This window comes from Palaemon carinicauda, chromosome 44 (assembly GCF_036898095.1).
Source record: "Palaemon carinicauda isolate YSFRI2023 chromosome 44, ASM3689809v2, whole genome shotgun sequence".
Taxonomy (NCBI): domain Eukaryota; kingdom Metazoa; phylum Arthropoda; class Malacostraca; order Decapoda; family Palaemonidae; genus Palaemon; species Palaemon carinicauda.
This window is the reverse complement of record NC_090768.1, coordinates 12,101,708-12,113,957: the sequence shown is the minus strand read 5'-3', so window position 1 is coordinate 12,113,957 and position 12,250 is coordinate 12,101,708. Positions and strand designations below refer to the sequence as shown.

The window sequence follows — 12,250 nt, the reverse complement described above, 5'->3', positions numbered from 1 at the left end:
TTTGAGCCCATCTCACAGGCTCCCCTTAGGGAGGTTACCAAGAAGACCCTCTTTCTTTTGGCCTTAGCAACAGCTAAAAGAGTTAGTGAAGTCCATGCAATTGAAAAACAGGTAGGCTTCAATCTGAATGGGGCAGTTTGTGCCTTGAGATTAGACTTTCTCGCTAAGAACGAGAACCCTTCTAAGCCCTGGCCGAGGACCTTTGAGGTTCCTAACTTGACCAACCTAGTGGGTCAAGAGCAAGAGAGGCTGCTCTGTCCAGTACGAGCCCTCAAGACCTACTTGTCTCGCACGAAAAGTGTGAGAGGCTCTTCTAGCTCCCTGTGGTGTTCTGTGAAAGATCCTCAAAAGCCCCTTTCCAAGAACGCTTTGTCCTTTTTCCTGAGGGAAGTGATAAGAGAAGCGCATCTCTTGTGTGAGGAGGAACACTTCGGACGTTTAAAAGTGCAAGCTCATGAAGTGAGGGCCATTGCGACCTCGCTTGCTTACCGCAAGAACATGTCGCTCCGTCAAATTATGGATGCGACATTCTGGAGGAGCAACTCTGTGTTCGCCTCTCATTACCTCAGAGAGGTGAGGGTGGATTATGAGAAATGTTATACCTTGGGACCATACGTAGCTACGGCTTCTGTATTAGGCAAAGGAGTTACTACCTCCCCTCAACCTTAGTTTTGTTTACTTGTGCATAGGTTGGTGTATTTTTTATTGGTTGTCTGAGGACTTCGACTTGTGTACAGTCACCTCAGTCTAGTTAGATAATTTTTATCTACTTTGCAAATGTTAGGTGGTTGGTTTGGTAAAGTTGCGGTTTTTTTATTTTGGGCAATAGGTAGTCCTGAAGTCTAGTCAGATTGTTGGTCTCACCCCGTTGACAGACTCGATTGAGTGTTCAGCACTGCAGGTCACATCCTGGCTGACACTCCTAAGGGAAAGCGACTCAAGAGGCAGGAACCTTTGAAGTCAGCTACCTTAGCAGGTAAGGAATCAAGGTGTTTATTTATCCTACAGCTTTTTTGGTTGTTTCCCCAACGATGTTTACTGTCTATCACCCTCCTCCAAGTGTGTTAATCAACTATGTATATATAACTGCCAGGTAAGTTCTATTCATAAAAATGGAGTTTTTATGATAAAACAAAGTTTTATGAATACTTACCTGGCAGTTATATATACATTCGAAGGCCCACCCACCTCCCCTCAGGAGACAGGTCGGGCATAGATGAACTGAAGAACAGAAAACGGGAATGATTCCTCCTACCACCCTTTAACGGGTGTTACCACCCAACCACCACAAGGCGGTTGCCTAGTTTAGAAAATTCTGCCGAAGTAGAGATAATTAGCTATGTATATATAACTGCCAGGTAAGTATTCATAAAACTTTGTTTTATCATAAAAACTCCATTTTTTTCCCCATCTTCCATGATCCAACCACTTGATCCTTTCAATTTAGCCCATTCCTTATCCTGTGATGCAGGACTTGTACTACCTGCATCAAAGGATATATCCATCTAAAACCTTTTTTCCCCATCTTCCATGGTCCAACCACTAGATCCTTTCAATTTAGCCCATTCCTTATCCTATGATGCAGGACTTGTACCACCTGCATCAAAGGATATATCCATCTAAAACCTTCCTTTTTTTCCCCATCTTCCATGGTCCAACCACTAGATCATTTCAATTTAGCCTATTCCTTATCCTATGATGCAGGACTTGTACCACCTGCTTCAAAGGATATATCCATCTAAAACCTTCCTTGTACTTCTTCATATTCCATGGTCCAATCACGTAATCCTTTCAGTTTACCCCATTCCTTATCATATGATGCAGGACTTGTACCACTTGCATCAAAGGATATGTCCATTTATAAATCTTTTTTTCTCCATCTTCCATATTCTAACCACTTAATCCTTTCATTTTAGCCCATTCCTTATCCTATGGTTACAGGACTTGTACCACCTGCATCAAAGGATATGTCCATCTACAAACATTCCTCTTTCTTCTCCATCTTCCATGGTTCAACCATTTGATCCTTTCAATTTAGCCCACTGACCAATCCTCTGATGCAGGACTTTTACCACCTGCATAAAAGGATATGTCCATCTAAAACCTTCCTTTTTTCCCCATCTTCCATGCTCCAACCCCTTGATCCTTTCAATTTAGCCCATTCCATATCCTATAATGCAGGACTTGTACCACCTGCATCAAAGGATATATCCATCTAAAACCTTCCTTTTTTCCCCCATCTTTCATGCTCCAACCACTTGATCCTTTCAATTTAGCCCATTCCTTATCCTATGAAGCAGGATTTGTACCACCTGCATTAAAGGGTATGTCCATCTAAAAACCTTCCATTTTTTTCTCCATCTTCCATGGTCCAACCACTTGATTCTTTCAATTTAGCCCATTCCTTACCCTATGATGCAGGACTTGTACCACCTGCATCAAAGGATATATCCATCTAAAACCTTCCTTTTTCCCCCCATCTTCCATGGTCCAACCACTTGATCCTTTCAATTTAGCCCATTCCTTATCCTATAATGCAGGACTTGTACCACCTGCATCAAAGAATATGTGCATTTAAAAACGTTCCTTTTTTTCCCCATCTTCCATGATCCAACCACTTGATCCTTTCAATTTAGCCCATTCCTTATCCTGTAATGCAGGAATTGTACCACCTGCATCAAAGGATATATCCATAAAAAAAAGCTTCATTTTTTCTCCATCTTTAATTGTCCATCCACTTGATCCTTTTAATTTAGCCCATTCCTTATCCTATGATGCAGGGCTTGTACCACCTGCATCAAAGGATATGTCCATCTAAAAACCTTCCTTTTTTCCCCATCTTCCATGGTCCAACCATTTTAACCTTTCAATTAAGCCCATTCCTTATCCTCTAATGTAGGAATTGTACCACCTGCATCAAAGGATATATCCATAAAAAAAAGCTTCCTTTTTTCTCCATCTTCAATTGTCCATCCACTTGATCCTTTCAATTTAGCCCATTCCTTATCCTATGATGCAGGACTTGTACCACCTTCATCAAAGGACATATCCATCTAAAAACCTTCCTTTTTTCTCTATCTTCCATGGTGCTACCACTTTATCTTTTCTTTTTAGCCCTTTCCTTATCCTATGATGCAGGGTTTGTACCACCTGCATCAAAGGATATGTCCATCTAAAAACCTTCATTTTTTTTTCCATCTTCTATGGTCCAACCACTTGATCCCTTCAATTTAGCCTATTCCTCATCCTATGATGCAGGACTTGTACCACCTACATAAAAGGACATATCCATCTAAAAACCTTTCTTTTTTTTCTCCCTCTTCCATGGTCCAACCACTAGATCCTTTCAATTTAGCCCATTTCTTATTCTTTGTTGTAGGGCTTGTACCACCTGCATCAAAGGATAAGTCCATATAAAAACCTTCCTTTTTTTTCTCCATCTTCCATGGTCCAACCACTTGATCCTTTCAGTTTATTCCATTCCTTATCCTATGATGCAGGACTTGTACCACCTGCATTAAAGGATATGTCCATCTAAAAACCTTTCTTTTTTTCTCCATCTTCCAATGTCCAACCACTTGATCCTTTCAATTTAGCCCATTCCTTATTGTGTGATGCAGAGCTTGTACCACCTGCATCAAAGGATATGTCCATCTAAAAACCTTCCTTTTTCCTCCATCTTCCATGGTCCAACCACCTGATCATTTCAATTTAGCCCATTCCTTATCCTATGATGCAGGACTTGTACCACCTGCATTAAAAGACACATCCTTCTAAAAACCTTCCTTTTTTTCTCCCTCTTCCATGGTCCAACCACTGGGTCCTTTCAATTTAGCCCATTCCTTATTCTATGATGCAGTGTTTGTACCACCTGCATCAAAGGATATGTCCATCTAAAAACCTTCCTTTTTTCTCCATATTCCATGGTCCAACCTCTTGATTCTTTCAATTTAGTCCATTCCTTATTCTATGATACAAGGCTTGTACCACCTGCATCAAAGGATATGTTCATCTAAAAACCTTCCTTTTTTTTCCATCTTCCATGGTCCAGCCACTTGATCCTTTCAATTTAGCCCATTCCTTATCCTATGATACAAGGCTTGTACCACCTGCATCAAAGGATATGTCCATCTAAAAACCTTCCTTTTTTCTCCACCTTCCATGGTCCAACCACTTGATCCTTATAATTTAGCCCATTCCATATCATATGATGCAGGACTTGTACTACTTGTATCAAAGGATATGTCCATCTGAAAACCTTCCTTTTTTTCTCCATCTTTCATGGTCCAATCACTTGATCCTTTCAATTTAGCCCATTCCTTATCCTAAGATGCAGGGCATGTACCACATGCATCAAAGGATATGTCCATTTAAAAACCTTCCTTTTTTCCCATCTTCCATGGTCCAACCACTTGATCCTCTCAATTTAGCCCATTCCTTTCCCTATAATGCAAGGCTTATACCACCTGCATCAAGGGATATGTTCATCTAAAAACCTTATTTTTTTTTCTCCTTTTTCCATGGTCCAACCCCTTTCTCCTTTCAATTTAGCCCATTCCTTATCCTTTGATGCAGGGCTTGTACCATCTGCATCAAGGGATATGTCCATCTAATAAACTTCCCTTTTTTCCACCCTCTTCCATGGTCCAACCACTTGATCCTCTCAATTTACCCCCATTCCTTACCCTATAATGCAAGGCTTGTACCACCTGCATCAAGTGATATGTCCATCTAAAAACCTTCTTCTTTCTCCTTTTTCCTTTCAATTTAGCCCATTCCTTATCCTTTGATGCAGGGCTTGTACCACCTGCATTAAATGATATGGCCATCTATAAACCTTCCTTGTTTTCTTCATCTTCCATGGTCAAAACACTTAATCCTTTAAATTTAGCCCATTCCTTATCCTATGATGCAGGACTTGTACCACCTGCATCAAAGGATATATCCATTTAAAAATCTTTCTTTTTTTCCCATCTTCCATGGTCCAACCACTTGATCCTTTCAATATCGCCCATTCCTTATCCTATGATGCAGGGCTTGTACCACCGGCATCAAAGGATATGTCTATCCAAAAACCTTCCTTTTTTTTCTCCCTCTTCCATGGTCCAAACACCTCATCCTTTCAATTTCGCCCATTCCTTATTGTCTGATGCAGGACTTGTACCACCAGCATCAAAGGATATATCCATCTAAAAACCTTCCTTTTTTTCTCTATCTTCCATTTTCCAACCACTTGATCATTTCAATTTCGCCCATTCCTTATTCTCTGATGCAGGGCTTGTACCACATGCATCAAAGGATATATCCATCTAAAAACCTTCCTTTTTTTCTCCATCTTCAATTTTCAAACCACTTGATCCTTCCAATTTAGCCCATTTCTTATCTTTTGATGCAGGGCTTGTACCACCTGCATCAAAGGATATGTCCCTCTAAAGACCTTCCCTTTTTTCCACCCTCTTCCATGGTCCAAACACTTGATCCTTCCAATTTAGCCCATTACTTATCCTATGATGCAGGTCTTGTACCACCTGCATCAAAGGATATGTTCAACTAAAAACCTTTTTTCTCCATCTTCCATGGTCCAACCACTTGATTTCTTCAATTTAGTCCATTCCTTATCTTATGATCCTGGGCTTGTACCACCTGTATCAAAGGATATATCCATCTAAAAACCTTCCTTTTTTCATCCATCTTTCATGGGCCAACCACTTGATCCTTCCAATTTAGCCCATTTCTTATTCTATGATGCAGGGCTTGTACCACCTGCATCAAAGGATATGTCCTCCTAAAAATCTTCCTTTTTTTTCTCCATCTTCCATTTTGCAACCACTTTATCCTTTCAATATAGTCTCAATTTAGCCCATTCCTTATCCTATGATACAGGGATTGTACCACCTGCATCAAAGGATATGTCCATGTAAAGATCTTCCTTTTTTTTTCTCCATCTTCCATTTTCCAATCACTTGATCCTTTCAATTTTGCCCATTCCTTATCCTATAAAGCAGGACTTGTACCATCTGCATCACAGGATATATCCATCTAAAAACCTTCCTCTTTTTCACCATCTTCCATTTTCTAACCACTTGATCCTTTCAATTTAGCCCATTCCTTATCCTATGATTCAGGGCTTGTACCACCTGCATCAAAGGATATGTCCATCTAAAGATCTTCCTTTTTTTCTCCATCTTCCATTTTCCAACCACTTGATCCTTTCAATTTAGCTCATCCGTTCCCCTCTTGCTGCAGCTGCTGTGTTTTTTTTTTCTGTTTGGATTCTCTTGTTTCAATTATTTTTTTGGGGGGGGTGCTCCCTCAGCCACTTCTCCTCCTTCTACTTCTCATGCTGCTACTGTTGCATTTTTATTTCTTTTTTTTTTCTCTGCCGCTGCCTCAGCCACTTCTTTTTTCTCTGCCGCTGCCTCAGCCACTTCTTTTTTCTCTGCCGCTGCCTCAGCCTCTTCTCTTCCTTCTACTTCTTCTATTGCTGCTGCTGCGGCCTCTTTTTTTTTTTTCTCTTTTACCTTTTTTTGCTGCTGCCTCAGCCACTCCTCCTCCTTCTACTTCTCCTCTTGCTGCTGCTGCTGCCTTTTTTTGGGGAGATCTTTTGTTTTTAATTTTTTTTTTTTTTTTTTTGCTGCTGCCTCAGCCACTTTTCCTCTTACTTCTCTTTTTACTGCTGCTGGCTTCTTTTTTGGATTTTTATGTTTTTTTTTATTTATTAATTTTATTTATTTTTTTTTTTTTTTTTTGCTTGCTGCCTCAGCCACTCCTCCTCCTTCTACATTTACTCTTGCTGCTGCTGCTGCCTCTTTTTTTCAGATATTTTGTCTGATTTTTTTTTTTTTTTTTTTTTTTGTGCTGCCTCAGCCACTCCTCCTCCTACTTCTCTTGCTGCTGCTGCCTCTTTTTTTTATTCTTTTTTTTTATTTATTTCATTTTTGCTGCTACCTCATCCACTACTCCTTCTTCTACTTCTCCTCTTGCTACTACTGCCTCCTTTTTTTTTTTTTAATTTTTTTTTTTTTTTTTTTTTTTTTGGTGCTGCCTCAGCCACTCTTCTTTCTACTTGTCTTGATGCTGCTGCTGCTGCTGCTGCCTTTTTTTTATTCTTTTTTTTAATTTTCCTTTCTTTTTTTTGTTGCTGCCTGAGTCACTTCTCCTCTTGCTGCTGTTGCTGCCTCTTTTTTTTTTTTCGCTTTCTTTTCTTCATTTTTTTTGCCGCTGCCTCAGGCAGTTCTCCTTCTACTTCTCCTCTTGCTGCTGCTGCTGCCTCCTTTTTTGGATTTTTTGCTTTTATTTTTTTTTCTTTTGTTTTGCTGCTTCAGCCACTACTCCTCTGTCTACTTTTCCTCTTGCTGCTTATGCTGCTGCTGCTGGTTTTTTTTTTTTTTCCCATCTCATGTTGCCACTGCCTCAGACACCTCTCCTCCTTCTACTTCTCCTCTTGCTGCTGCTGCCTCTTTTTTGGGGGGAATTTTTTTTTTTTTTTAATTCTTATTCATGATGCTGCTACATCAGCCACTTCTCTTTCTCCTTCTCCTCTTGCTGCTGCTGCTGCCTCTTTCCTTTTTTTTTTTTTTTTTTTTTTTTTTTTTTTTTTTTTTTTTGCTGCCTCAGCCACTCCTCTTTCTACTTGTCTTGCTGCTGCTGCTGCCTTTTTTTTATTCTTTTTTTTAAATTTTTCCTTTCTCTTTTTTGTTGCTGCCTGAGCCACTTCTCTTGCTGCTGTTGCTGCCTCTTTTTTTTCGCTTTCTTTTCTTCATTCTTTTTGCCGCTGCCTCAGGCAGTTCTCCTTCTACTTCTCCTCTTGCTGCTGCTGCTGCCTCCTTTTTTGGATTTTTTGCTTTTAAATTTTTTTCCTTTTGTTTTGCTGCTTCAGCCACTACTCCTCTGTCTACTTTTCCTCTTGCTGCTTATGCTGCTGCTGCTGGGTTTTTTTTTTCTCATCTCATGGTAACACTGCCTCAGACACCTCTCCTCCTTCTACTTCTCCTCTTGCTGCTGCTGCCTCCTTTTTTTTTTTTTTTTTTTTTTTTTTTTTTTTTTTTTTTTATGTTGTTGCTGCCTCAGCCACTTCTGCTGCTTCTCCTTCTCCTCTTTCTGCTGCTGCTGCTGCCTTTTTTCATTTTTTTTTTCTTTGCTGCTGCTCCCTTTTTTTTATTTTTTTTTTATTATTTTGTAGGGTTTTTTAGTTTATATAATTTTTTGGGTTTTCGTAATTTTATTTTATTCTCAATTTTTTGTTGCTGCTGCTCTTGCTGCTTTTTCTCTTCCTGCTTCTCCTTCTCCTCATGTAGCTGCCGTTTTTTTTTATTGTTATAACAATTTTTTTGGATTTTATATTTTTTATATTTTGGGGGGATTTTTTAGCTTTTTATATTTATGGGGGATTTTATTTTTTTAGCTCTTCACCTTCACCTTCTCCTCAAAGGATTAAGCTTTTTCCCCAGCCTGATTTCTTTGGTCCCCCTATAAAGACCTGACCGCATACTAGAAGAACCTTGCCTTCTCCCCTTTGCAGAGCCAGTCTTCTAGGTTATTCCCCCAGAACCACCCGAAGGTTAATATCCGAAAGAATAGATCTAGATATCTGACCATTTGTTCACCTGACGAAGCCCTTGTACGACCACACCAGGGAACATAGCATACTAGAAAAAGACAAGGTTTTTCCCTCTGCAGACCAAGTCCTCTTAGGTATTCCACGTCCATCAAGCCGGGTAGTGGAGCCAAGCATCCCTTAAGCACTTGCTGGATATTTTCTCCTAAAAAAATAGTCCTTTTCTCTCCATCCGTCATAGTCTATCAACTCGATCCTTCCAGCTTAGTCCACCCATTACCCGATGATGTAGAGCTTGTACCATCTGCATCAAAGGATATTTCCTCCTCAAAAAAATGTTATGTTATCTCTGTTTTTCCAAAGTCCATCAAATTTATCCTTCCAGTGTGTCTTAAATATGAAAAATTATGTACTTGCAAATGTAAAATACTATTACTTTCCTCAAAACTCAAATGAAACTTATTCTAAGAATATATTCCACTATAATTTTTTGTATTTTTTTTTCATTTTTTCTAATGATTTTTTAGTTTTTTTTTTTCCTGGGGTTGTTTTTTATATATATTTTTGGGTTTTTATTGTTTTATATTTTTTTTTATTTTCTATTCTTTTTTTCTTATCGTTCAGGAAGGACTTTTCATTTACATATTCCTGAACAATTCTTCAAACATTTCAAACAAATTCCCAAAAGATTGTCCCCCTGTTGGTGCATAATAGTAGTAGTACTGACGTTGATCCCCTCTTGGTTCGAAATGGAAGTTCTGCCGACGTTGGTCCCACTGTCCTGGCTGTTGTCCTGGCCATTGGAAGTTCTGCCGACGTTGGTACCACTGTCCTGGCTGTTGTCCTGGGCGTTGGAAGTTCTGCTGACGTTGGTCCCACTGTCCTGGCTGTTGTCCTTGTCCTGGGCGTTGGAAGTTCTGCTGACGTTGGTCCCACTGTCCTGGCTGTTGTCTTGGGCGTTGTAGAAGCTCTGCATCGTATGCCCTTCTGCTTTGATCATCCGTCAGAACAATTTTAGCATTAACCACTCTTTTGAACTTCTCCTCGAATGCCCCCTGTAGGAATTCGGGCTTGTCCCGGTGTCTGTCCGGGTGTAACTTCATGGACAAGCCTTTGAAGGCTTTTAAAACGTCTGCCCTGGTGGCCGTCTGACCCACACCCAAAACCTCATAATGGCTTTGGCTCTCCCATTTCTTCTTTAGTGCCTTAGTATCTTCTATGAATTTCAAACATTCTTTAGAGCTCGCAACTTTCCTCGTAGTTTCGAAGTCATTCATGGCAGCGTCGAAAAGGCCAAGTTTGAGAAGGTGCTTCCCTCGAAGCATGTAGGCTCGGCATCCTTGAAGACCTTTATCGACGGCTTGACAACAGTCCAATACGATATCCATATCCTGAGGGTTTCCGGAGGCTGCGTTCGCCTCAGCCCGAAGGATGTGCAGAAGAGCGGTTTGTTCTTTGTTGTCCGAATCTATTGCCAAGGCATCTGTAAAAATGGTCATGGCCTCATCGAACCTTTTATTTTTATGAGCCAATAACCCATCTAACTTTCCCCGCTGATCATCCTTCTTATTTTCCGTTTCCTTCTTACACTCGTTCTTAATTTCTTTATTCTTCTGCTGTTCGTTCCCCTTAAAGTCTGTCTTGACGAATTCCTTTTCCTTTTCTTGATCAGAAGTCTTCTCAGCCTTCATGTTTTCTTTCGCCTGTTTCTCGGCCTTCGTGTTTTCTTTCGCCTGTTTCTCGGCCTTCGTGTTTTCTTTCGCCTGTTTCTCGGCCTTCATGTTTTTTTTCGCCTGTTTCTCGGCCTTCAGCTTGTTTATTTCGTTCCTCAATTGTTCCTTTTGTGCTTGAGTGGCCTCATTTTCAGTTTTAAGAATCTCAAGTAACCTTTCCTGTTTCTTCATCTCAAGATCGATCTTGGCGCATTCTTTTAAGAGATTTTGGTAATCTGACGCCATCTTTGCATTCAGCTTTTCTTGCTGCTCTTTCTCTGCATTCAATTCATCTACCTTATTTTTCCATATAATTATATGATCCTTTTGGAATTTCTTCGGTCCCTTATGCCCAGGTTTAAGAATTTCCAGTAGCCTTTCCTGTCGTTTCAACTGATCATCTTTTTTGGCGCACTCTTTCTTCAGATTTTCATATTCTGACTCCAATTTTTCTTTTTCTGCCTTTAGTTCTTCTTCTTCATTTCTCAATTTATTTACAGGATCCTTTCGAAAATTTTTCAGTCCATTATTTTCTGTTTTAAGATTTTCCAGTAACTTTTTCAGTTCTTTCATTTGAAGATCTTTGTCATTGTACGCCTTTTCGAGATTTTGATAATCAGACGCCATTTTAGCTTTCAGCCTTTCTTGCTCGTCTTTTTCTCTCTTCAATTCAACCACTTCATTTACCAATTGTTTTATTTGTTCAGTTTTCTGATTCTGAACTTTCTTCAGGGCTTCATTTTCAATTTTTAGAATTTCAAGTAGCTTTTCTTTTTCGATACACTCATTTTGCAATTCACTTTTTTCATTTTGTACTTTATTGATTATTTCCTTTTCAGTTTTTAGATTTTCAGCAACTTTTCCTGTTTCTTCGTCTTGAGATCTTTTTGGACGCAATCATTTTCTAGTTGGTTTATTTTTCCATTCAATGTCCTTTTAATATCTTCCTTTTCTTTTCTAATAGTTTCTTGTTCGTTCTCCTGTTCTTTCATCTTGAGATCTTTTTGGACGCAATCATTTTCTAGTTGTTTTATTTTATCATTCAATATCTTCTTAATATCTTCCTTTTCTTTTCTAATAGTTTCTTGTTCGTTCTCCTGTTCCTTCATCTTGAGGTCTTTTTGGACGCAATCATTTTCTAGTTGTTTTATTTTATCATTCAATACCTTCTTAATATCTTCCTTTTCTTTTCTAATAGTTTCTTGTTCGTTCTCCTGTTCCTTAATCTTGAGATCTTTTTGGACGCAATCATTTTCTAGTTGTTTTATTTTATCATTCAGTATCTTCTTAATATCTTCCTTTTCTTTCCTAATAGTTTCTTGTTCCTTCTGTTCCTTCATCTTGAGATCTTTTTCGGCTCCGCCAATTTTCAGCTTTTGAATCTCAGTCTCTTTCTGAGCTATCAGTTTTTCTCGCGTCACTTCCTCTGTCTTCAATTCTGGAACGCCTTCGCCTTCTTTAGTCATCCTTCTCTTAGCCAACATAATTCCACTGAATATGGCGCCAGCAGCAGCCAAAGCGAGGTAATAAATGTTTTTGTTTCCACGAGAAAGTATTTCTTCCACTCCTCCAACGTTGAATTCGCGGAGTAGTTTGCCAACGAACCATCTCGTTCTCAACTGGTCGTTGAATCTCAAAGCTTCTGCTTCCATTTGCCGCAAAGCAAGTTCACACCCACGTAGTTCCTCACGGGCTTTCCAAAAGCCCCCGATCCAAGGACAGCGCTGCAGTCACCTACCTAAGAATCCTTCCTGTGAGGCGACTGCCCGACAGTCTTCAAAACGCGGCGCTTCGGTAGAAGCCACGAAAACCATTTGTAGACCAGGGAATCCTGTAGAGTTCGCAGCTGTCCCTGAAGATTTAACGTAATTTCCTCGCATGCAGCATTCCGTTCTTGGATAACAGAAGCTGCATTTTGAGGCAAGTTGTATGTTCCTTGAATAAATTCTCCAATCATATTCATCCACACACTAAACAATTG

At 39.7% G+C, this 12,250-nt stretch overlaps 1 protein-coding gene across 1 annotated transcript; it reads right to left on the bottom strand.

The window, feature by feature from the left end:
- Positions 1-9,195: 9,195 nt before the first annotated feature.
- Positions 9,196-11,921, bottom strand: LOC137634219 (early endosome antigen 1-like). Its single transcript, XM_068366488.1, has 3 exons — positions 11,436-11,921; positions 10,351-11,100; positions 9,196-10,215 (listed from the first exon to the last, which is right to left on the bottom strand). The coding sequence occupies exons 1-3, from the start codon at positions 11,919-11,921 to the stop codon at positions 9,196-9,198; spliced, it is 2,256 nt and encodes a 751-aa protein (XP_068222589.1).
- Between the last annotated feature and the right edge of the window lie 329 nt (positions 11,922-12,250).

What these genes read in the sequence shown, in the direction of transcription:
- LOC137634219 (XM_068366488.1), bottom strand. Translation starts at nt 11,921, where the DNA reads ATGGAAGCAGAAGCTTTGAGATTCAACGACCAGTTGAGAACGAGATGG. An exon ending in AAAAGGAAGATATTAAGAAG is followed by an intron (nt 11,101 to 11,435) that starts GTATTGAATGAT and finishes AAAACTGAAAAG; the next exon opens with GAAATAATCAATAAAGTACA. An exon ending in AGCTGAAGGCCGAGAAACAG is followed by an intron (nt 10,216 to 10,350) that starts GCGAAAAAAAAC and finishes GATCAAGAAAAG; the next exon opens with GAAAAGGAATTCGTCAAGAC.